Here is a 26,177-nt window from a genome sequence, read left to right on the forward strand (position 1 = left end):
AACCAAGATGTGGCTGGAGAAGGGGGCCAGGTGAAGGTAGGGTACCACTTTTCTGGGACGAACACCCTTGTTCTAGTTCCTAGAGAAAAGCATAACACAGTATGTGCAAGTTCAGGAATGAGGTCAAGAAGTGGGCATGGACTGTGTGGGAGGATCAAGACCACCCAAGACCTCTGAAGCCCCCCAAACCCTTTCCAGAACAGAAGAGTGCACATGATAACTAATTTACATAGAAAGCAAGAAACCTATCTTCAGGGCGGGGAAACCTATTCATAAGAAGGTACCTCCCCCCGAAGCCCGGGCGGCAGCCCCCAGGATCCTGGACATCCCATCAGCGTTAGAATCAGTGTTGACATCTCATCAGGTGGATCGATGCTGGAAAAAGGACTGGCGATCTTTTTCCCTCTCTTTCTTTCTGTCTCCCCCTCTTCAATTAATCTCTTCCTTTCTCTCATCCCTTTCATCCTACCCCTTAATCCAAAACCCCCTGCCGTGCTTATATACCAGGTCAGCGACCAACACACCAATTTCCATGCCCAGTGTGTAATTTACTAATAAAACTTTCTGACCGATTGCGGACTCTCTGACCTCGTCCCTTCCTTTCGGCCACAGCCATTTACAGAAACCCCGCTCCTCCCTTCCCCTTCAGGGTGAGACGTCACACCCGCCCATCTCCCGCCCATCAGCCCCACTGGCGGGGCGGGGCACAGAAGCGGCTTTACGGCCCGCGGTCCCGCCCGCACTGGGTCGTACCAATTCCCTGCGTGTGCCGGGGGAAGGGGGAAGCGGCGAAGCGGCAGCGCAGCCCCGGCCATCCCGGTGCGGTGCTGCCGCCCGCCCCGCCCCGCCCCTCCCGCCATGTTCCGGCGGGAGCGCGGGGCGCAGGGAGCATGCAGGGCGCGGAGCACCCCGGGCAGTGGGTGCTCATTGCACCAGGTAACCCAGCGGCTTCGCTCCGAGGTGGGACAGGCTCTGCCGCAGCGCCGGCCTCTCGACCGCCGCCCGCCGGCTCGGGCGGTGGCGTCGCTCGGGCAGGAGGCGGGTGCCCTCGGCCGAGGGCTGGGGCAGGTCTGCGGGCTGCTGCGTGCGGCCAGCCCCGGCCCGGGTGTGGCTTCACACGGCTTTGACACCGGGCCCCGCGGAGCACCCGCCCTCTCCTCCCCGGGGACCCTGTTTAATTTGCGTGTGCCATTCGGTTTTTCCGAAGGGCCGGTCGCTCCTGCGTTCCAGACGGCGCTGTGTGTGAGCCCTGGGAACAGAGTTGGAGGAGAGAGCTCTTAGGTCCCTGGTGGAGCCTCGCTGTCCCCTCCCTGGAGCTGCCGGCCCACCTTGCCTCCATCCCCTTAGTACATTCCTGCATCTTTTGAAGGAGACGGTTTAGTGCCCCAAGCTACAGCTGTAAAAGAAACTTAAATGCTAAGCTAGAGTGAGATCTCAGCTCTTGCCCTCTAGGCTGAAGAAACAGAGCTGCACGTGGCAGCTCCGCAGGTGTAATACACACAAGGCCTTAAACACTAGGTTTTGTTTCTGCCACGAATAAATGGGAGGATACCTTTGCTCCTTTACATGTGTTTCTGCCTAGTATCAGGTTTTAAACTCACAGAGCAGAAAATGTTTTGCTGTTACTGAAGATGAGTGAAACAGGATATGCTCAAACTCCAAGACACTAGGAGGAAGGAGATAGTGATTACCTTTCTTCGTTTGGTTTTCTAAGGAAATGCAACTTCCACAATTATCTGTGGCCCAGCTTTGTACTGTGGCTATTTCTTAGGCCACCCAAAACTTACAAGTGTTAATAACCAAACATGATGAAAAGGAGAAGCTCTTTGGAGTAATTTTATGAGCTTTTCCTGTGATCGTGTGAGAAATGTTATCAATGGCACCACTGAAGGAAGTGTATAGCAAAAGCTTAGTTCAGCAAAGGCTGAAAATAAGGCAGGAGCTCAATCTTGAGACATGCATCCCTAAGAAACCAGTCTTCTCTAGTTAAATGAGAAACAGAACCAGTTGTCATGATTTCACTGATTCGTCTCTTCCTCTGGTTTTAGCTTTTCAGCTCCACCCTTTGGTATCTGACATACTTGATGCTTAAGAGATTTATAAAGTGAGGAATTCCTTTTTTTAATATTGACTCTATGCAGACTAGGATTTAAAGCTGAATCTTGTATCAGATGACTGGCTATGCCAACAGATGTCCATACTGTGCAAATATTTACAAATATGCTTAGCTTATGCATGAGTAGTCAGTTCTGTGCAGTGACTTAAATTCTTCAGTAAGTGTTTGCAGGATTGGAGCCAGAGCTTGTAACTTTCATGAAACCAGACAGTTTGTATTACTAATTATGCCAGCACAGCTCTGACAAAATTTATATAGTACTCCAGACCTGTAAGAAAGTTTATTAAGCCTTAGTTGAACCTCAAAGCACATAGTGATTTTTTAAAAAGTCTGTGGCTGATAAATTCAGAACTCCACAGTTGATGAGATTTACCAGTCATATGGATAGGACTGCTGAAATGAAATATTTGATGATTTTAGTTTGGTTTTAACATTATTTTCAGAAAAGAGGTTTTTAAAGTTAATGTATCACTTTTCAAAGTTTTGCATTTCTTAACTGCTTTGTTGAGTGTATCTCAGAAATTTTTCGTTTGGTCATTTAGCAGAATATGTAGTAGGAAGACCTGACTACTTTTAGGAATGAAGATGGATGCAGTTGGATTTATAATGAAAATGCCTTTTCTTTGACTGTAAAATTCAGTGTGTATGACAATCTTCATAATACCTGCATGGCGTTATGCTACATAACATATATAAAAAAACCTGTTTTAAATAAGTCCAGGATCTGTTTCTGGATGTGAGCTTAATGCAGTTTGTTACTAAGTCCACCAGTACCTTCTTCTTGTAAATAGCCTGTTCTTGTATCTGCAGCCATTATCCTATGCAGAGTGGAAGGAAGGAGCAGGGTGTGATTTCATTCTGTGTAAGAAGCTCCAAAACTTTTCTTGAAATAAAGATACTTTCTAAGATCCGAATTTCAAGTGCTTAAGTTAGTTTGAATTGGTCACCTGCATAGTCTATCTCCTAGAACAGTGTGTAAGGTTGATAATGAATACAATCTAATAACATCTCCACTTGGATATATGCTGTTCATCCTGCTTTGATTGTGACATCTTAAAAGTTCCTGTATGGTTGAACATGGTGACTAGTTCTACAAAGAGACTAGATACCATTGGCTAAAAAAGATTGAGATCTGTAAGAAGTATGGAAGTGAAACAACTGGAACTGAAAATTGCTTTCTTAAGTATCAGTATTTGTTAATCATTCAGACTTCTAGAGGTTCAACAACATCTGCCTATAACAAGACAAAGATACAGCTGGAGTTCTGAATGACAGTGCATTTGTTGCTCTGATTTCTTAGTTATTGCATTGTCTTGAGAATCCATCTGACCGTGGGTTTAATGTTTGTGTGACATGTAGAAACATTTAGCTGTGAAAAGCACATGTAAGACAAGGAAAGACTTTCTTATTTAGACTTCAGCAACTGACAGCCTAGGATTCGTATCTGGAACACGGCAGCTAAAAAACAGGAAGATTTAATTTCCTAATTGCCATAGGAAGTGAGCAGACTATGCTTTTCTGCTTTAGTATTGAAAGTTATAAAACTATTGCTAATTTCCTTGTTTCAGTACACATCTGCACACATATTGCATAGACAGTAAATTGCTGCTGTGCTGTTCAGAGCATATATAATGACTGAGGAGATAAATTTCAGTTTTGCTTCTGATTTTGTAATTTTTATATTGAACTTTGGTATTCTGGAAACAGAAGCAAGGAATCTCCTCTGTCAGGTAGAAACTGCCCATATTCTTTGTTAGTCGTGATTCTGGCTAGAGGAATAAATGCAGTCAGAGTGGTTGTTTTTCCAGTAATATGTGTTATGTCAGCCCTCTTGAGCTGTTCTGGAGGGTCAGACTGTCACTTTCTATAGCAGGTGATTAACTGTCATATTTCCAGTACTGTAAAACTTTGATCATTAGTGTCCATCTCATGCCTGCACATGGCAGGACAGAGCTACAAACCATGTGCTCAACAGTTGCTTTGCATGGATTGTAGAGGTGGGTGAGGGTGGGGAGGGGAAGCAGAGCTGACTGAGCTGAAAGACAGAGCTGATGCTCCATCAGCAGGCCAGTCTCTCTGTGCTCCATTTCAATCAGTCTTTGCCTAACTTCATTCTTTCCTACGGCATTCTTTCCTTGTTCACTGTTCTTATCAGCAGGCTAATAATGACAGTCTTTGCCCTCACCAGCTCTTTGCCACACCAAGACACTCAGGCTGTTTGGCATGAGAGAATCACAGAAGAGAAATAGGAAGTGAAAAGGTGAGCCTCAGATCATATCTGGGCTGACTGGCAAGCAACTTCTAGGTGAGATAGCAAATTTTACCTTTAGAAGTAGTAGCCGGCCCTTAGCCTGGTGAGACCTCTTGTGATGATGTTTCTGCTGATACTTTTTTTTCCATAGAGACAGGACAATTTGATATGCCAATATAATCATATTTTTCTTTTGTTTTTATAAGCATAATGGTTGCTTTGCTAGGGATTGAACCACGAAAGGCTGGACAAAGCCAGAAGTCAGGGGAGAAGTGTTAGTAAGTGTTCGTGTGGTTGAGAAGGTAAGATGAGAAGAAGGTGGTAACCATGTTCATTACTCCAGAATGGCTGGAAGCCACTGATATACACTGTGCAGCCTTATGGACATTTAAAGGAAAGTTGAGAAACGGATGTGAAGAGAGTAAATGATGAACAAACAGGAAGAGGATAGATACGGGGATTGGTTATATGGAGGGAGGTGATGAGGACAGAAACTTGGACATGATGGTGAGGGTAGAGCTGTGCATGTTAGGCTTGAAATAGAGTAAACTCTTTGGACAGTTTCTCCAGTTGCAGATTAGCTACGGAATGGATTTACAGGCACCAGATTTAGCCTGGGGCATACTCAGAACTAACAGTTTATTAGTTCAAGTGCTGTGCCATGTTAACACATCTCTGCTATTTCCAGAATCAGCTTTTTAGTGCAGCTGCTTTCAGGCAGTGTCTGAACTAATAAGTCCTGGTAGACCAAGCTGGCTCTATGTAGACCCGCTTGGGTGTTTCTGTGCTCCACATTCCAGTAGATTTTATTAGCTTGGCTGGAAATCCAGATCTGAACTTGCTTTATGCAGAGTAGTTGATGTCGATGGTTAAGAAGACCTCCTGAATCTGGAGTTCTGGAGGAATCATGGTACAGAGACACCAAAGTGCTAACAAGTCCTGAAGGGCCCACATGGACTTCTTTGTTGGATGGCCGAGTTTCCAGATTGTGCTTTTCTGGATATCTAGTGGTAGTTGGATAATCAGGACTGTTATATTATCCATGTATCCAAACCCGCCTTTACCCTTGAGAATGTAAAAATTCCTGTACAGGCTTTCTGTTGTTGATCTAGCTACTGAACAGGTACAAGGGAAGAGAAATAGCTCTTGGGGATTAAAATCTGGCCATCTCACATGTAGAAAGTTTCTCAGATGTGCTTTAGTAGAGCAGATTCTGTCTGTATTTACTGAGTATCCATGTACTTTTTTAAAAAGATCCTGCTACCAGAATCAATGAGGGTTGTGGGGGGGTTTTATGTGCTTATAGGAAATTTCTACTCGCCTTTCGAGCTGAGTCCATGGAACTACCATTTTTAATGTTATCTCTGAAAATCATAAGAATTAGAAATTATCTTCTAGACTGAGAAATAATGCTGAGACCCCATCTAATTGTAGGGCAGTCTAAATCTAAGTGCAGGGCTTTGGAAAACCCTCAAAAACTGTGGTAAAGTCACCATGTGGGACGTAGATCTGATCTGGCCTCAGTATAACAAATAAACATTCTTACATAATGGCTTCAAACCAATCTTACCAAAATCACACTAGCTGCTTAACAGATTGGTGTGAAGGACAGTCTCTTTTTTAGTATGCTTCCTCATGGATAGATGCTATGTCAGAACTGCTACTGTTTATATCCTTCACTGGTTTTAGCAAATAGGTCAGGAATTGAAGGGAGTGTTCTAAGTCTGGTGTTCCACTCTGCACCTAAAGTTAAGACTGCCTTATTTATTTTGTTTTGTGTTTGTATTAGGAAAATAAGTAGGGGTTAGCTGCATGCTGAAAATTATTTTCAGCTTTTTGCTTTCTGAACTTGACAGGTTTAGCTGACCACATTTTTTCAGTCTGTTGTGTTCTTAAAGAATAAATTGATTAGCTTTCTTATTGTTTTATGGGAACTGCCATATGAATAGAACTGGAAGGGTTGCAAGGGAGGAGGGAAATTTAACAGTCCTATTATTTTTAGGAATTACTTATTCAAAAATAAAAGGACCAGTTTCATATTAGACTTGGCAAATCGTTTGAACAAATCTCATGTATGCCAGAAGTCAAATGGAGGCAGAAATAAATGGGACTGTGATGCCAAACCATAGGGCAGCAGCACACATTAAATTAATCCTCCGTCCTTTCAGTTGAGACTAAGGAACTTTTCTCTCTGTGCAATAACAGAGGAAGCATTTGACTTGAAAATTTTGGGTCATAGAGAGAGAAGATGTCATAGCAAAAGAAGCTGTGGAATACTTAATGTGTGAAAGTAGTTTGCTTTAAAAGCAGAAGTAGACAGGTTTCGCATTAACTTTTTTTCCATTCTTGCACCTTACACTTTGATACATGCTTTTATTTAGTGTTTAAAAAACAATTCAATGTATCTGCTACAAAATAAATCATTCTACGGGGCTTTTAGGTAGTTGAACATTAATACTTTCAGAATAATTTAGGTAATGAACTCGGAAATAATGATTACAATATGCGAATAAGTACCATTTTTTAAACAACTGAGTAAAAACATCAGAAAGATTATATAAAATATGCACACATGTTTATATACCTTTCTCATAAGGTGAATCTAGATGTGCTTATTTTAGAAGTTAGCACTCTGTGGGCATATTTTACTTAACCTCCTCCTAAATTGGCATTTGCATCTCCCGAACAAAGTCTTTTGCCTGCAGGTAATTTGCACTATTTCTTACATGTCATCTCCTAAAAGGCATACTGAGCTCAGCTGTGAATAAAGCAGATATAACTGGCAAGCTAGGGAGCCAGAAGGAAGCATAGCAAATAAAATAACCGAAAAGAGATGTTTTAATGTGTAACACCATCTCCTACTTCTGCTTTCTTCCATCTGGCTTGGAAGAGACCATCTTATGCCAACTTAGGCCTCTCTGCACATTAGAATAGGGCTGATTCAGCCAGTCATACAGCTGCACCAGTGTTGACCCTATAAATACAGAGAAGGGAAGTCTGTAGTTTTTATCCTTTCAAGTGATAACCAGTTTTTGAACTTCTCAAGATTGACCTTTACTTTATTCAGCTGAAAATCTGTATGCTCTGCCAAGCATCTAAACTTCAGTAATGGAGGAATTAATACTGGCCATTGCTCTCAGTGAGTCCATGAACATGGTTTTTTTTGGCCTAAGAAGTGAACTGTGCCAGCATGAGGGGAAGCCAAAAGATGCTCTCAGGCATAAGTCTTAAAGTTTAGTTGTATTGCATGGCTGTGTCCTGGAGCAAAAGATATTCAAACTGTCTAGTAGCATTTCTGAGTGAAGTTGTGCTCAAGATAGAAAGCAGTGCCATTTTTAGATATCATTGTGTTTTACTGTAGAATTTTCAAGTAAAGTCAGAGCCAGAAGGACTTCAAGGGGTGTAAATTAGGTCACATTAAACATTATTTCCTTAGGGCACCTAGTAATAAATTACCTAGCTGATAACCATTCTGTCTTTTAGAACAAGCACGGCGAAAGTCCCCTTACTGAAGCTACTACTGTGTATGGTCAAGAAAGGAGTAAGGTGGTGAGATAACATCAGGTTTACATAACTGAGTAACAACTAAGAAGATATTTTCAAAAATCATTTGTGTTCAAGTGCAAAGCCATACCCACTATGTAAGCACCTGCAAAATAGGCTGTTTGCAGAGGTGAACAGAGGTGTGAACTCCGAGCTGTGTGCTTTTCAATACTCCCCTGCTAGTATTGTGAGCCAAGGAAGCAGCAATGTAGTCTTTGAGGCTCATCTGCTTTCTCACCTCTGTAAAGTCACATACAGTCTCGTTTTCTAATTAGCATACACTGGCAAAACACACCAAGTGTCACAAATGAAGTAGGTTATGTTCTATGCCATCTGCTCTCGCCACGAGTTCTGTCCCTTTTTCCGGTGATCATGTGTGGTGAATGAGAATAGCTTACTGATCTGGTTGAAAATTATTACTTCCTCACTGGGACTGGTTACTTCAGAGCTGGATCAGTGAATCGAGCTGACTTGCTGTGGGGCCACAATATTACTAGTTTTGGTGGAAAGAAGCAACAGAGAAAGAAGCAGCAGAGATGCACAAGAAGGGAGCAGAGGTGGGGACCCCAGGACTGTGCTTTTCAGTGGTCTGTGATTTTTGGTCATTTGAAGGCCTTCATGGAACTGTATCCTCAATCTGTGCATACCTGAATTCATTTATTATGCCTGTAGTTAACTACCTTGTAACTTACAAAAATTATAAAAAAACCTGAGTGATACAAAATACTGGATTTATTAATTAATATTCAGTGGGCTTTTTTTCAGAGCATGCTGCATGACAAAGCACATGGGCACTGAATTAAAGCCTCTTACTTCAGGGCTGAGATTCTAAAAAGAGCACAAATAAAATGTTTATTAGCTCTAACCTATCTGTACCCTTAGGCTACATAGTTTAAAGTCTTCCATAAAATGTCTGTTTAATGGGCTCCATCATAACATCTCCATCTGACACACCTTTCATGCATAGTTAGAAGTTAAGAAGGGAATGGAAAAGACTTGTGTGGGTGACGTATGGTTTAATATCTGTTTTTAAATGAAATCTTAACTTTATATTTCCAGACTTAAATAATCCTGTTTTTTTGCAGGGTGGTGGTGGTTGGGAAATTTGTGCTCTCAGAGGGTTTTTTCCTCTTACGCAATTGACAGATATTTACAGCCTTGTTGCTTGCTTGGCTGGCAGCTTTTTGCATGGGAATTCTATATAACATGATACTAGTTTGTTATATATAGTATTCTGTAGGCTTTTTTCTTTTTTTAAAAAAAAAAAAGAGGTAAATAGACTTTGCATCATCCTTAGCAGTTTCATAGATGTTAGTGGGAGGTTTATGTTGTTTTTCAATTTATTCATGTTGCTGTACCAGCTAATATTTTTTTTGCTTTAATGGCCAGATTCATTAGTGCCTCATATCTCTCTATTGTGGAAGAAATTATTGCCAGAAATCCTTTGACAGCTGCTTCATTTTCACTTTGTTCTGTTTATATATTTTATAGAATTTGCTTGGTTGTATGTCTGACCTCCATGAAATACAATAGGCTTTTCTCCTTTTCTCTAATGGAAAGCTTCATTTAAGCTTCTACAGTCTCTTTAGCTCAGCTTCAGGACTCTAAGGATCTGTTTGCAGACTCCAAACTGATAGGTACATCACCCACATTTTTAGATGGGCTTTGTATGATGTGGTTAATTGTGAATGAACAGTAGACTGTAACTTGAGCAAAGTAGACGTACTTACTGGCCCAGTGTTGGAATTTAATTGTCCTGCTCTGTGCTTACCTCAGAACTCCCTCCTCTGGTATAGCTGTAGTGGAACTGGATTCATGCTGCATTGCTGGAGGTGCCTATAAGATCCACGGAGACAGAGGCATACACTTGCAGGGGATGGTGTAGGTAGCATTAGGCTTTAGGTGGGTTCAGCTGCCTCCTGGAAGTGTCTGTCATGTGTCTTCCCAGGCCATTTAAAAAGTGGTTTGCTGATTGAGATGCCTCATTAAGACAGGATTAATTGAACCCCTCTCTATCCTTCTATCAGTTTTTTATATCCTTGTAGTGTATGTTGTCCTAGAAGAAAAGTGTGCTGTACTGGCACATATTACTAAGCTGACCTATACTGACTGTGTGTCACCTGCAGCTCTAAGTGGCAGAACTGTTGGTAAAGAGTTTACTGTTCAGTCGGAAAGGTCTTACCTTTCTCCCTAGTTATTCTTGTAGATGAACATGTTTCTCAGGGCTGAGCTATGGGAACTGTTGTCATAAGCGGAGTGGCAATTATCTAATGTTTTCCTTTAGGATTTAACAAAAAAGCTCTTCCTGTAATGTCCCTTTTGTCTGCTTATTTTCTGTAAGATTGTTTTTTGTCTGGACATGAACCTTAACACTGAAAAAGAAACAAAAAAAAAAAAAAGAAAATTAGTTTAACTCTTAGTTTTGCTAGAAAATGGCTACAGTACTGCTTTTTAAGAAGTTTATATATATTAGATATAAGAGATTCTTGCTGAAATACAAGGACTGACAAATGTAATGGCATTAAAGAAGTCCAGTTACCTTTCCTGGCTAAAGGCCAGAACACACACAAGTTAGGTTTAGACACCTAATGTCAAGAATCCTTTGCTCAGCATTTTCCTAGTCATGAAGTGTTTAAATTCAGATAAATAGGGCCTTCTTTGCCCTTAAGGCCATGTTAATATTGCATCCAGTTTTCCAAGCAGACATTCTTCCAATTACCTCTTTTTTTAATCTGCCAACTTGACATATAGTAAAGCCAATCTAGAAAAAAAATATACTTCAGATGCCCCTGGAAATGAAGTGGGATATTGGCTACATTTTGAGGAAACTGAAGGTTACAGAAACTCACAGAAACGGCTTTTGCCTTTGACCAGTCCTTCCCTTCTTCCTGTGTTCATGTCCCTTCAGGTATACCATGTTCTGTGGCAGCTGTGTGGAGAATGTGACATATACTCTGATCCCATCAGCATGAGATACTGGGACTGAAGCCTGCAACTCAGACTGTTCATTAGGGTTTGTTCCCTGCTGTCCTCTGGGCAGTGGTGAACCTCTTGGAGCTTGGGAAGGACCATAGAACCAAATGGCAGAGCTGTGCTGCTCTTCACATGGGGAAAAGCTTCTGATTGAGTCCAGGCAGCTGCAGGGCCAGGCCATGTATCCATAGGGGCAGAGCAGAGGGTGCTGAGCCTGGGATAGCATGGGGCAGGCCCGGATGATGGGGGCTATCTGGATTGTGAAGGCAGAGGATTGATGAGGAAGAGAAGGGACAGTGTATCCCTTGGGTTTGTTACACTAAGTGATCCATACCTACAGGTGTCTTCCGCGCTTAGCAGAGATAGATGAATTCAGTGTGGTACTAGAAGGTTAGGAAGAGAACATCTCAACCTAATAAAGATGTGAGCTTCGTTAAAAACAACAAATGAGGAAGGATTGTCAACTTAATTGTTCACATTATACAAGATGCAGCTTAGGGCTCAGCTGGACTTGTTCCCAGTGTTCATAAATCTGCATGAAGAAAGCAGAGCAAGTGAGCGCTAAAAGTTCCTTTGGGGGTTTTTTGTTTTGCTTTTTGTTTTAAATTTTGAAACTCACATTTAGTGTGTATATTTTAACATGTTCATGTGAAACACATCAAAGTAAACACATGCAGCGTGTTTCTTTCACTATCATTAATCACTTCAGTGTTTTAAAAAGTAACAAAAAATACACTAATGTTAAACTGTGGTCAAAAACTGAAATATACACAGCTCTAGAAGTTTGAAGTTTGCCTTTGCCAGGGCAAATGTAGCTTGACAACCGTGTGTTTATGTATCAGCATATGAAGCAAGTCTGGTTAGCAAATACGGACTTTTTCCATTAAAATCCCTCAACTTATATTGAAACTTTTTGAAGCCACCTGAAGACATAGTTAAAAATTTAGGCGAAGAAAATGACTAAATTCTCTGAACCAGTCTGAGAACTATTATCCTCCAACACTTTAATCACTAAATGCAGTTGCTTTTTATGTCCTGCTTATGCCTTTATCTGGGCAACTTCTGTTTGTGGCATAACTGAATAAGCAGGAGTAGATGTGAAGGATAAGAGTTATCTGGGGCTTTTTTTGCCACTGAGGCACCAGGGAACAGCCTGTGAGAAGTGCACTTGCCCTTTTCAGGTGTGTTGGGGCTTTCAACCAGAGTGGAGGATAGCTACTTTTGGTTGTACTGTTCCTACTTCCCTGTTTGCCATAGAACATAACTGTGCTAGTTCCCTCTCCACAAACCTGCTGGATGTTGCTGAAAGGGGAGGGACAACGTGGCACTTCTCTTCCTTTGAAAAGCCATTCAGCCTGCCTCTACTGCTCCTCTCCACTTTCCCCAGCAGCACCATAACACAAACCTCAATCTGATCCCTGTCAGTCCATTCTCTGAGGTCTGGATACTGATTACGTACGTGAAATGTTTTAGTAATTTTCCGTGCTCTGATGAATGCTTGTATGAAAGAAATTGGGACAGAACTGGCAGTGTTCAAGCTAAGAAAGATGATGCTGTCATGGAGCTCTTCACTGAGATGTGGGAAGTTGCTTTCATAAATGTAAGTTAGCATTTCCATACAAAGAGAACTTGGATAGAATATAATTAACTGGAGATCCTTATAGATGTTTTTTCGTACTTGAATCAGCATCCTTGTGGTAGCCGTTTCCTTTTTTTCAGTTTCACAGAGAAATTATACTTTCAGGGTTCTGCTTTTTGTCTTCTTTTTGCTCAGACACTGAAAAGGGAGCAACTGTCAGAAGCTTAAGCCAGAGGTGTTATATTGTCTCAGCTTTTTGCCCGTGCAGGGAATTAAATGCGCTCTTTATTTTTCAAGTTTATACGTAACAGATAAACAAGTGTGCCTATTTTTCGCAGAAGTATCAACTAGTCAGACAATTCCTGCATAATCTGACTTCCTGAAAGCTTTAAAGCATCACTGTTTCTTCCCATAAGTATTTTACCTTTTGCACTTTTTTAATGTCCACATTGTGCTTGGCCTAACTAACCAAAGCATTCTCTTTGTCTTTGTGACTAATCAGGGCAGCATATCAGTTCATCTCACTTAACTGGGATGTCAGACTTAGGAGCTCTCTTGCCTAAAGGCTCTCTTGGGGGAAGTGGTTTTCAAATCTAAATCATCCCCAGGTGCATATCTTTCCTGTGACAGATAGAGAGTGCCAGGAAGTCTGGAATCATAATTTAGGTGCCTTGATCAGGTAGGATGAGTTTGGGCTGAGGCATGTAACTTTTAGGCAGATGTGAGTTTCCAAAAACTGTCAATCCCATTAATTCTGAATGTCTTGGAGAAGCAGATGTGAAATACTTCACAATTTACAAGTTCACAACTTTTTTCTCTCCCCCTACAGAGGCTGCTATTGACACCCCTAAGACACCTGACAGTGAACCCGTGTTTACAAAACTGCGCAATCCAAGCACAGGCAAGTTCTGGAATTGTGACACGAGCCAGTTAATATTCTGGTTGATTTGCTCCACCGCCGAAAGATTCGTATTTTTGCAAAGCTGAAATAATGATGATCGTACAAGTCTTGTGTGCCAAAGATACTGCTGGTGATGCCAGATAGTTAATGCTGTGCAAACATTTAGGATTTCTTTTATAATTTTAATTGGTTGAACTGTTTATTCACCAGGAGTATTGGCAGCACAAAAAAGATGTGTATTTTAAGTTCTGGTTTTAAGTGCATTAGTTTGGGGGAGCTTACAGTGTTGGGTGTTGAGTCTGGGCACTTTTTTTAATCCCAGTTTAGGCTTAATGGCATTCATCTTATGCTGTAAAATAAACAGAAGAAGTGATTCAGTTATACTTACCAAGCTTTTTGAGTCTGTTCGTTTTTAAATCTAATTTTCTTTTCCTGGTCCACGTCATGGTGTCTCTTTTCTCCTTAACTGAAGATGAGACACTTTGAATTCAAAATATATTGGATAGATCAGCACATGAAGGCGATACAATGACACCACCATCCCACAGTTACTTTCTTCTAGTCAGATTGTTCTTTTTGTCTAGGATTTTTTATTATTATGTGAGTAATTAATATTTGGAGTATGAGGTACCGCAACAGAAACTTGCAGTAAACTTTGTTAGAGTTAACGTATTTTGTTTGAAAAACATGTTTCATGCTGGGTTTTTATCTTTGCTTAAGCTCATTTGTTTTCTGTAGATTTAAGTTTTGTTTTTTTTTTTTTTTTTTTTTTTTAAATTCAGTGCTTGTATTTGTATATATTTACATGCATATAGATGTGGGACTAAAGTCTTCAAATACATTTTAATGTCACAATGTAGTAACTAGTTCTTGAAAGAGGAAAATAATTAAAAATAATAATAATACAGAATATGAAGTCACTGATCATGTTACCTGTTTTTCAATTGCTCAGATTTACAGTGGGAATATAAAGCCATGTTTATTTTCTACATGTGTTATTATTTTCTGCTGTGTCATATTGGCTTTATAGTTTGTTAATGTTTTTAAAAGTGTAGATGTTAATTTGTTTTCCTCTGTGTATGAAGAGATCTGTTTACCTTGTAGAATCAGAGATCTTGGAAGAGTTTTCTGGGGAAAACCTAAAGTGCAGTGATTGCCTGGGTGTGTTCCTTTAGAATTTACAGGAGTTTATTTTTAGACCTGCACAAACTTTCAGTTACGTAGCCTATTATAAATATAGGGTTTGAAAATGGAAGGACTGAGAACATAATATTAATGTATTTTCCTTATGTTTGGGTCTAACAGATGAATTGTTGATGCCAGATATTGTATAAATATGCACTGAAGGACTCAGCACATTATAGAATTCATGCTAACTGGTTTATTAAATAAAAGTATGCTTGGTCCTATATATAGACAGGTAAAAAAGACAAAATTTCTATCCCTTTCAAAGACTATAAACTGTAATTCAGGCTGCATTTCAACACTGGTGAAGTTGCGAGTAAAGCTATCTGGGTTTTCTCTCTACCCTTTAGAGTTTCTGTCTAACAATACTGTTGGGAATCTGTGGTGACTATCCTTTTAACGTAAAGACATAAATTAAGGAGCTGCAGTTAGGCAATAAGAAGGGTCCTTTTCCCAAGATTGTATAGTTCACCACTGGATTTGGCTAGCACGCTCACTGGAAGGAGTCTTAAGTTGTTCAGTCAGCACTTCTGTGAGTAGTGTGATGTCTGATGTTGATCAAACTGTGGTGTAGATCCTTGTTGAGGGTGCACATGGTAATGATTGAAACCTCTGCTCCCCCTTATATCTACTCTTTGCTCCTCTCCTCCCCTCCACAAAAGAAAAATTATCGGAGAACTGAAATTACATCCTTAAGTGAGGTTAAACATTTGGTCAGCCTTTTGGATAAAGGGGGGAAAAATGCATTATAAGTAATTTTTGGGAAGTGATGTGTTTGCCCATCTTAGCTGACCTCCCTCTGCACCTGGGGATGTCTGCAGTGCTGATGTCAGCTTAGAGGGCTTACACTGAGACTTTTCTGAGACAGCCCATAATGTGCAAGTCAGTGCAGCTTTGCAGTTTATGTGTTTTGGGCAGGACAGCTGTGTTGCAGTTGCTCTTGTTTCTTGAAGATGGATTGATAAGCAAGACAGGACCAGTCTAGCCAATGGACTCTCTGGCCACATTTCAGTTCTGGCAATTTCCCATTTTTGATAAGGAAAATGCCAATCCTTTTTGAAGTGTATTTGTCACTTTTTCATTGTAACCCAAAACTAATGTGAAACGGCAGATCTGTCCTATGGGGTGACCTAAAATAAAGCTTACCTTTTCCTTTCCATGCTATCAAGATTCTGATAAGTACTTCAAAGCAACCTCTTCTAGCTTCCTTGTTCACTTGATATGTCTACCCATACTGAGTCATCACAATTCATTTTGATGTACAAACCCCCCTACTTTTGTTCCTCTAACCCAGAGTTTGATATCTTGAAGACAAACATGATGGAAGGAGAGGGACTTTTCTTGTTTTCTACCTTCCCCCTTCAGTACAGAAAAAAGTGATTTCTTGAGTGATTTTGATTTGGGTTTGGATCAAAGGCTTTATGTTGTAAGATGAACTATTCACACATCTTATTTATTGATTCAAATTCAGTTTCGTTTATAGAGCTGGTAAATGAACATCTGTATATAATAGTGTTTTTTGTCTGAGCTTTCTTTGTAGAGAATTTATGTAGAATGTGTGTATGTTTGTGTGTCTCTATGTATATAAGGCACATTCTTCAGACATATTGGGTATTCTTTTGATTTTTATGAAAGCTTACAAACACAAACCAGATTTCTTTTCAACAGGGGAAGCAACCCTTTACTTATTCAATAGTGGTGCTCAGCAGCTGTTTGAAGTAAAAGCTTTTCATGAGGAATGTCGTTCCTGGTTTATAGGTCAGACTGTTCAACAAGGTGAGTTGCATAATGTATCCTTCCCCCAGCTTTAACTAATGTTTGTATATAGACCTTCCCTCTCTCTTCTAGTAAATTTACAGGTGTTTTTCCAAGTTGTTTGAGAAATTCTGCATCATATCCCCACCTTCTGATAGACTCATTTGCCATATGGGTTTAACCAGGGCTGAGGGCTTTGTCCAAGCGTTGGAATGTATGGACTTGCTTTCTTTTAATTACCTCTGTAATCCCCTGTGTGGGTGCTGGGATCTCAGGATAGGCCTGCTGTCTGAGGTTGCCATTTCAGTGTGTTGTCTGAAGTGAGCTTGTCTATACCATCCTGAACATTCTCTGATCCTACATGCCTTTCTGATAATGAGGAGGAACCTTACATAAAGACTTCTGACAACTTTCACAATCATTTTTCAGTAAGGATGTCATTGTAGTAGTTTTCCTCTGCCAACATGTCCACAGACCAGTAAGTATTAATTCAAGAGATTAAGGTATACTTATTTTGTTCCTTTTCATTAGAAAAAAGACCATTTATAATAATAAATAAAAGCAACCACACCAGACATATGCTTTCTTTAATGATAATATCCCAAAGTGTGTGCTAACTTTTAAACATCCTCTGCAGGCACATAAAGCAATGCAAGTAGTATGTCTGTGAGCTTTTCCTTGCTCCATCTTGGAGGTGAGCCAGCAGTCCGGGTCTGCTCCCTGCTCCCAATTAGGTCCACATTGTATTCTCCCTCTCCCTTTTCTAAACTTTATTTTGGCCCTTGGGAAAGAGTTGCTTCAAGGAATCATGGCCTCAGTTTTCTTTTAAAGATAAGAGGAGAAAAATTGTTCCTGAATGTTAGAGCTGCTGCATCTCTGAAACAGTCAGGACACGGGATCAGACTCAGCCAACACAGGTTAAGGAGGGGCAGGTCCTGCCTGACCAATCTGAATCTTTAACATGAAAAAGCTGTGTGTTTGCAGTTAAAGCATATCATCTCGTTATCTGCAGAGAAGGTTAGAGATCTTTATACACTTCTAGTGAGTTTGAATGTTTTAGAACAAACAAAAATAGCTCTTTCTGGAAGTTCAGTGGAGAACATTTAAATGGAAGCTTTGAGAAAGGGGCTAATGTTTTTTTTTTTCTCTTCTAGTTTTATTATCAAAGCTTTCATGTTTGTAACTAGTCCTGATGCTTACTTTGCCTCACACAGCGCATCATGTTAGTACTGCAGATGTTGGGTTGGAGATCAGTTTTTTCCAAACCCCATTCTTTCCACTCCATCTTTCGTTATTTTTAGGGCCATCATAATAGGATTTCCTTTTCTTTAATTATCTTAATCGTGTGATTTAAAACAAAAGAATTACATTTATTTACTTTTTGTTTGCTAATTCGTGTCAAATTGTCATCAATTATTGAGTCTCATTAGTGAATTTCCTTGATGTTCCATTGTTTCCAATGATCTGCAATTACACAAAAAGCCTGACTAAGCCACTGTCCTGCAATGAACTCCAGATGGGCAGAGGTGTCTGTTTCAGTGGGAGACTGAGTTCTTCCTTTGTGTGTAACTTTGAATGAAACGTACTGAGCCATTTGTTCTGATTAAGTTTATTTTGTTCCATTGGGAGACTGCATGCAGATTCTTCCCTTACAGATAAGAGGCAGCTCTAACTTAACTAGCTCTTGAATTTCTTTATTGTCCTGCCTGTCTCTTCTGCCAGCACAGTGGTGTCTTGCCCAGTGTTTGAGGTGGAGTATACTGAATCTGTCTGGTATCCCAAACCAAGTTTCTGTTACCCCCAAATCTGCCAATAGAGGGCACTTTCAATTTTGCTGTTTTTAATATAGTCCAGAAAAAGGCAAAACTCAGAGTACATGAAGCCAGAAGACCTGAAGTGGAGCTTGTGCTTTGGTTTGTCAGGGTTGAGAATTGAGCTATCTCTTTATTTTTAATATAAAATTACAAATTGAATTTTCTTGGGAATTTTATTGAAATATTTAGATACTTACTGAAAAAAAATTCTCTTCACACTCATAGAAAACATCCTAAAACCTGAAAATGTCAATATATTATGTCCCTTGGTACTAAGCTTACTTTTACATATCTGTCACCTAGATGGGCGCCTGCTGTTTGTTACACCAATGGACCCCTTATTTCTGATACTCTACTACCTCATAAAGGCAGACAAAGAGGTAAGCCTTATTTATTTGCTTTATTTTTTTGACTGGAATTCTCAAAAGAAAACATCATTTCTGACTTCATTTCTGCAGAAGTTATGTTAATTTTGTGAAGAGTGGCTCTTCCATAATAATGGAAATTTAATTTGCATTTAAAGCAGAGTTGTATTAATAACTACAAGTATTTTTGTTTGCATCCAGTTTTTTGGTCAGTAAATTTAGTTCCAATAGTCAGCTTGCAATCTCGACAAGCTCTAATCACCTCCTTTTTTAAGAGGAGACTCACTATTGTCCTTTGTGAGAGCCTGTCCCAGCACTATGGAATTTCAGATGATAAGATGTCATCAAAGTAAAACAAACTAGTGTCCTTTCTGAGGCATCAGTAGATTGGTCATTCTGTGAAAGAAGGTAAAAAGAAAGAAGAATTTAGATGCTATGGAGGAGGAAGGAAGACTGTTTCTCTTTGAAGTTTGAACTTGAAAGGAAACACTGCCTTTTTAGAAGCAGTATGTGTATAGAGGTGCTGTATCACAGAACAGCAGTGGGATGATCAAGTATCCAAAAGTTGGGCAATTAATAAATGGCTTCACTGATTTATCATGGATGTGGCAAAACCTCACTTAAGTTTCTGAAATACATCAAAAGGCATAGGCAAAGTTACTGATTTATTTCTTATAAACTGCCTGTGGAAAAAAGGGCACAAAATAAAGTGGAAATGTTCCTTCTTTTTTTGTTATCTATAAGAACGAGTTTATTGCAACTTTATTCTTCTGTCTCATAATCTTCTTTTTGTCACTGTTATTGTGTCTTTTCATTTTTAAGGAGAAAAAAACCTCTTAAGTACTTTCTGCTTTTGCTTTCTGTGTGTTTGTTTGGGATTTTTTTTCTTCGTTTTATTGTGATTTGACAATAGTTGGTTACTTTTCTTAAGCCTCTGACCGTCTAGCAAGAGAATTAATTAATAATGAAAGCAATATACTCAAGTGGGTTTTTTTCATGCCGAGCAGTATAATGACTTCAGCCTTGGCTCCTGAGACCATGCACTCTCTAAGGATGAGACGCTCACAGAGTCTTTGTACTGATGCGCTAAAGGATCTTTCCAAAGGGGAGGCTGCCAGTTGTGCCAAACCAGGCTGAATGATTATACATTGTTTGGCAATGGCAAAATTTGTTTGATGGTTCTGTCATGTGTGGGACTATTTAAGTTGTGCCAAAATCGCTTTATAGCCCTACTCTGGCCAAACTGGAATTGACTTTGCAGAGGTGAAAGGTTAATACTGTGTTCCAGAAGCTGCCCTGCTCCTTTGAGATTTATCTTTATGGAAGAAAAAGCAAAATTTTGATGGAAGTTATGACACTGGGTTTAATCCAACAGGTTTTGGTCTAAAACACTATTGGCACACACTGACTACTGTGTCTTATGTCATCTTCCAAAAAAATCCCACTGTACTTCACATTAGTTTCTCCCCATGTTGTTTTAAATTTAGTCTTTTAAATGCAGTATTTAAAGAGCTCAGCATTTTGCAGGTATTTACTGGTTTGAAATAAATATTTATAGCTCTCTTTGTAATCAGTTTCTGAATGTGTCATGTGTTACCATTCAAAATACGATCTTCTTTAAATCCTTTATTTTAAAACTATGGCCATTGCATGCATATGTATTTCTATATACGTGTAGCTTGTATATGTGTCTTAACATTATAATAATGCTTTTGTAATCCCTTTGATGTATTTTCAGCAGCAAGGAAAGTTCCAGCCACTTGATCAAGTTGTGCTAGACCCAGAATACCCTAGCTGCCCATTGCTGCTGAAGTGTGAGAATGTTAAACAGTACATACAGCATGTAACAGAAGAAAAAGGTGAAAAAAGGGGTGGGGGGGGGGGGGCAAAGAAAAAGGCTGGTTTTTTTAGAGTTATGTAATGACAAGATAGATTTAAAAACTGTTTTTCGCTTTACCAGACACCCAAGGAGCTGGATCAAGCTTTACTTTAAAAACAGAAACCAGGACTTAGAAGTTGTCACTGCAGTATTGTAAATAGTAATGTGTGGATCTCAGATTATCTGCTGCAGCTGTAAAATACTTGTGCAGTCTTTTTGCTAGGCGTCATAAAAATGATAAACTGATCAGACATTATTGTATATGTTGTGAACTTTCTTTGACTTTGGATGAGAACTTTGCATCTCTCTAAATTCTTTATTTAGTGTAGGATGGTCCGGCATAGAAGAAGTTACCCATTGTCCATTTAACTTTTTTTTACCCTTTTTTGCTAAGGATTGAAACAATAAGTAGGAAAAAGATGGAGAAGAGTGAATATGCTGAGGAGAAAGGAAAACACAGCTTTTCTAGCTTTGCATATTTTAGTGTTGTGGGTTTGATCTCAAAGACTTAATTGTTTTAAAATAGAAAAGTTGATTGGGATGCATGAGTGTATGAGAGAGAAAACCTAAATGGAAAAAGTTTGCAAAGTATCGATTCTGTATGTAGTTTCCTCAACTATGTGCTCAGAATTCCCTTTGGCCTGGGGTCTTTTATTTTATTTGAGGACAATATGTGCTTTCTAGGGAAGGGGAAGGAGCATTATGTAATTTTTGCAGGTTTGCAGACCTGCAAAAGGCGCAAGACCTCAGTTTTTATATTTAGTCCTTTGAAGAGCACTTTCCTTATGCTTGCTAACTTCCTGATAGGAAATGGAGATTTACCTACATTCAGATGGAGATCTACAGGAGAAGGTGCAGGAATCTGCCACCAAGTGCAAAACAGCTAAGCTGTCTGACCCTTCTGCATGTAGAGCTCTTCTAAGGAGTTGAGATACACAGATTAAAAGCTAGAAACATTAGAACTTTGCTTTCATGAAGCAAACTGACCCTTGTTACTGATAATATACAGGAAGAAGTATTTAGGTGATCTATAGGTAATTGGGAAGTGGCTACGGAAAGGTGATGGAAGAAAAAAAGCCAGCTAAGTAAAAGACCGGACCTCTTCCTAGTTGTCTAGAACAATAAAATGTGAGGGGGGTGGGGAAACTTGAGTTTTCCTGAAAACTTTAGGTGCACAAGTTTAAGTATTTCCAGTATCATATGGTGCATATGAAGCAGTGTAGGACAGTTGCATTTGAACTTTAGGGCAGGATATGTTTCCATTGAAAATGGTCACTTTAACAACAGAGCAGTTATGTGCTTGTATAAGCACATAATTACGGAATAATATTAGATTTCTGAAAGAACCTTCAGAAAACATTTAGTTACATCTGGTGTCATTGGGACCAAAGAATCTTTTTTTTTGTGATTTCTGACTTTTGAGAAAGCATCTTGAAGACAGGTGCATCTGAACTGCAAAACCCCTTTTGCCTTCCCATGAAGTGAGAAGTACTTGTAGTAAAAAGTATTTTTAATCTTTAAAGCAGTTGCTGTGCCCTACAACTTGTCTAACACTGGCTAAATAGCTAGGGATGAGGAAGAACTATTAAACTTCTGTGCACAGAATTATGGAATCATCAAGGTTGGAAGAGACCTTCAAAATCACTGAGTCCCAAGTGCCAGCCCAGCACTACCCTTGTAACCCCTAAACCATATCCCCAAGTGCCACATCCAGACACCTCTTCAGAGATGGTGACTCCTCTGTTGCCCTGGGCAACTTCTTCCAACGCCTAACCACTCTTTTGGTGAAGAACAATTTGTAATATCTAATCTGAAACTTCCCTGGCACAACTTAAAGCCATTTCCTCTTGTCTTTCACTTGAGACATGGCAGAAGAGGCCAACCCCCACCTCACTACAACCTTCTCTCAGATAGTTGTAGAGGTCCCCATTGAACCTCCTTTTCTCCAGACTAAACAACCCCAGTTCCCTCAGCTGCTTCTCTTAAGACTTGTTCTCCAGACCCTTCACCAGCTCCATTGCCCTTCTCTGGACATGCTCCAGCACCTCAATGTCCTTTCTGAAGTGAAAGGCCCAAAACTGAGCACAGGATTCGAGGTGTAGCCTCACCAGTGCCAAGTACAGAGAGACAATCGCTGTCCTGGTCCTACTGGCCACACAATTTCTGATGCAAGCCAGGATTGCATTGGCCTTCTTGGCCACCTGGGCACACTGCTGGCTCATATCCAGCCGGCTGTCAACCAGCACCCCAGTCCCTTTCTGCTGAGCAGATCTCAAACCACTCTTCCCCCAGCCTGTAACACTGCATGGGGTTGTCTTGACCCAAGTGCAGGACCTGGCACTTTATCTTATTGAAACTCATGGAGTTGTCCTCAGCCCATCCATCAATCCATCCTGTCCAGATCTCACTAAGGAGCTTTCCTACCCTCAAGCAGATCAACACTCCTGCCCCACTTGGTGTCTTCGGTAAACTGACTGAGAGTGCACTCAATCCCCTCATCCAGGTCATTAGTAAAGATATTAAACAGAACTGCTGCCCGTTTAGAGCCCCAGGGAATCCCACTAGTGAGTGGATGTGTCACCATTTTTTACCACTCTCTGGGCCTGGCCATCCAGACAGGTTTTTACCCAGCAAAGAGTCCAAACCATGGGCTGCCAGCTACTCCAGAATGCTGTGGGAGACAGTGTCAAATGTTTTACTGAAGTCCAGGTAGACAACATCCACAGACTTTTTCTCATCCACTAAGTGGGTCACTTTGTCATAGAAGGAGATCAGGTTGATCTCCCATATGAGAAGGTGAAAAATGGTGCCAGATCTTCTTGGTTGTCAAACCTAAGCCTGCATAGAAACACAGGCAACATTTGGATTATTTTTCTGAAGGGGCACTTACTCCAAACAACAGCACAGCCTTTGGGAAATATTTATGTTCCCTTCTTGAAGGCAAAATAAAAACGAAACAAAAAAAGTATTTGCTATAAACAATATCTTTTATCTTTATCTAACTTTTGTATCTATTCTGATACTATATTTGCAGATGTTATCCATCAGAGCATCCTCTGATAAACTGTATTTTGTTAGACAGTAGTGGAGATGCTTTACAGCTTAGGTTTTTTCATTTTCAGTAATGTATTCTGTACACTTACACATTTGTGTTGTTTTGCCAGCAAGTGATATTAGCTGTTAAAGAAGTTATGCTCACCTCTTGGGCTTTGTTTTGAAATGTGAGGTAAAAATTGTATGCACATAGAAGCTGTACGCACATGCACACATGAGCTTCATGTGATTTTTTGGATGTTCCTCTGCATGGACCTGCATGTCTGTGCTTTTTTAATTGTTCAGGTTTGGGTTGGGTTCAAAGTAACAGTGAGGTTTGTTCTTAGGATTTTTCTTTTTTTAGAACACCAGGAGTACTGTTAGGCAACAAACCCATTGGCACTTGCTTGCCTGTCATGCACAGATCACCCTTCTGTTTAATCCACTTCTACGTGTTTCATATTCTCATGTCTTTTATTGCCTGTAAAAAATACCAATATTATGGCTTACGGTACTCTTTTCTAGCTCTTAAGACTTGTCCACTTTGTAGCCTTTCTTGTTTAAGGAGTTAGGACAAGATGTATTTGTTGTGTTGAGGCTTCTGCAGCTCTGTTCTGCTTGACAGAACCTAACAACATAATTATTTCACTCTTAATTAAATCATAAGATGTTTAACATCTGTCTAATAAATTCTTATCCCAGAACACTCACAGTTTACACTTACTGAATTAGCAGAAAATCCACCTTCCCTGGCCTCGGTGTTGAAGGGCACTGAAAATTCATTTAGCTAAATTAAATTCTGGGTTACCTGCTTTAGTAGTTGGGGAAAGGGTGTGTTGCAGCTCACTAAATCTAGGTGAGGCAGGTTGTTTGCACTGGATAGAAAGCAGAGAAGGTTTAAGAAAGGATTATGAATTCCAGGTCTAGAGTGTTACTCTTTGTTTCATTTTGCAAGGCAAAAGCTGCACTGTAATCTTGTCTGATGTGATTAACATGAAGAGCCAAGAAAACTTACCTGATTAGAATAACTAAATGATATTGCCAAGCTTGTATTCCCAGAAGGTAGGAAAAAAGGGGCCATATGAGTTTCAGAGTTATGGAAAACACTGAGAAAATGGATGTTAAAATGTGCTTTAGGCAGTTTGCTCAACAATACATCAGGGAAACTTCCAAGTCTACATAGCGATTACCCGATCGCTGAACATATTATTTAATTGTAGAACCACTTATATTCCATCTGTATTTCTCAGACCCAATCTTTCCAGATGTCTCAGACCAGTTTTATAGGCACCAGACACATTAGGGAACAAAAGGCTTTCCAATATATACTCATATTATCAAACAGAGTCACTAACTCTCACCAATATCAAATGTGCATCACATGTTAAATCCACGTTCCAATATTGAATCCTTTTGTCAGCAGTTTGTGACTTTCATAACTCACTTTAATTCTTCAGAGGTCTCAAATATTGTCAGTTTTTAGAGTTTAATAGTCAAAACTGTCAGGCACACAAAATATTTTCAAACAAAGTGATCTCTAAAGGGTTCAGTGTAATTATTTTTCACATGTTTTAATGAAAATGGCTTCACAGTTCTACGTTTCCTTTCCCTAACTGAGTCACTCTGAATCATGCTGTTGTGGGGGAGTTTGCCTGGGAATCCGGACTAGAATTACTTTTCAGCATGGATTGGGGAATGGTGCCCGGAGAACGTCCCTTCCTCGAACTTTGATATGAGAGGAATCCACGAATCGTAGTCACTGTGGTTGAACCCAAACCACGTTAGTCCTTTGAGAAGCAAAGGCTGGATACTGGTTCAAGCATCCAGAGGGTTTCTGCATTTTCTGCCTCTTGTCTTTCAGAGCCATTTAAAAGCTTCTAAGTCCTAAAGGCTGCAGCCAGCGATATCACAGCTAATTACTTTACCTGCAACTTATCATGAAGCAAAGTGTATATTAGTGGCTTTTTTCATTTTTGCTCTGAAGAATTTTTGGATTTTGCTATTCTGCAATTGTTGAGACAGATTTAAACTTTATCTTGTAAACGGCTTTCCTCAACCTCTCCATACCCTCTAACGTGCATACAGAAAGAGCACACAATAGTTCACTATTTGTATGCAATTTGAAAGAGCCAAGATAAACCCCAGAGAAGGAAATGCTGAAGGAATCATAAATAATATGTTGTTGTTTGCAGGGGGAGAATGAAATTCATGAACTGAGTGTTGGAATATGACACTGTATCAGTAAATGGCATGAAACAGATGTAGGTATTTATGGGAATGGTACACAGGAGATCAAAACTGACTGAAATACCTGTTAAGGAAAGACTGAAACACAGTGGGTTCCACATTCTCCTTTGTAATCTTATTAGGCATCTCATTCCATTTCTCAAATGTAGCTTTCTGTGAATTAATACTGATTTTTCTATGCTGAAATTTTCATGAGCCTTTGTAATTTTCTCTGTTTTGCCTCAGAATTGTGAACTCGCATGTCTCCAGATAACTGATCACATGTGAATAGCAAGTGTTCATTATCCCCTAGTTATCACAGGGGAAGCACTTTCTGAAATTCTTATATCACTGAGTTAATTTGTGTTGCTCCATAAATCATGAGTGAATCACGTACTGTCTCCCACAAGGAGTGTGTTTCACTATTTTGAATTCGGTATTTTCTTTTGACATTGTATTGAATTAGGTAAAAGGGGGTATAGAAGTAAAACTCCTGTTTCAGTAACTCTGTGACATGAGAGGGGAGAACTGATAGGAAAAGTGTTTATTGAAAGGGT

At 39.9% G+C, this 26,177-nt stretch overlaps 1 protein-coding gene across 5 annotated transcripts in view; it reads left to right on the forward strand.

Moving 5' to 3' along the window:
- Positions 1 to 844: 844 nt before the first annotated feature.
- RNASEH2B (ribonuclease H2 subunit B) overlaps positions 845 to 26,177 on the forward strand; it is a 43,782-nt gene continuing 18,449 nt past the window's right edge. For 3 of the 5 annotated variants that reach the window (XM_027888149.1, XM_027888144.1, XM_027888148.1), the window contains exons 1-5: positions 845 to 936; positions 13,292 to 13,363; positions 16,217 to 16,324; positions 18,421 to 18,497; positions 20,221 to 20,341. In XM_027888149.1, the coding sequence (XP_027743950.1) occupies positions 891 to 936; positions 13,292 to 13,363; positions 16,217 to 16,324; positions 18,421 to 18,497; positions 20,221 to 20,341 (424 nt within the window). In that variant the 5' untranslated portion in view covers positions 845 to 890. The remainder of the gene's footprint in view (positions 937 to 13,291; positions 13,364 to 16,216; positions 16,325 to 18,420; positions 18,498 to 20,220; positions 20,342 to 26,177) is intronic. The other 2 variants (XM_027888146.1, XM_027888147.1) reach the window with 2 other exon arrangements.

This window comes from Empidonax traillii, unplaced genomic scaffold, assembly GCF_003031625.1.
Source record: "Empidonax traillii isolate 1590-97213 ecotype Southwest subspecies unplaced genomic scaffold, ASM303162v1 scaffold232:size1090087, whole genome shotgun sequence".
In the NCBI taxonomy this organism is placed as follows: domain Eukaryota; kingdom Metazoa; phylum Chordata; class Aves; order Passeriformes; family Tyrannidae; genus Empidonax; species Empidonax traillii.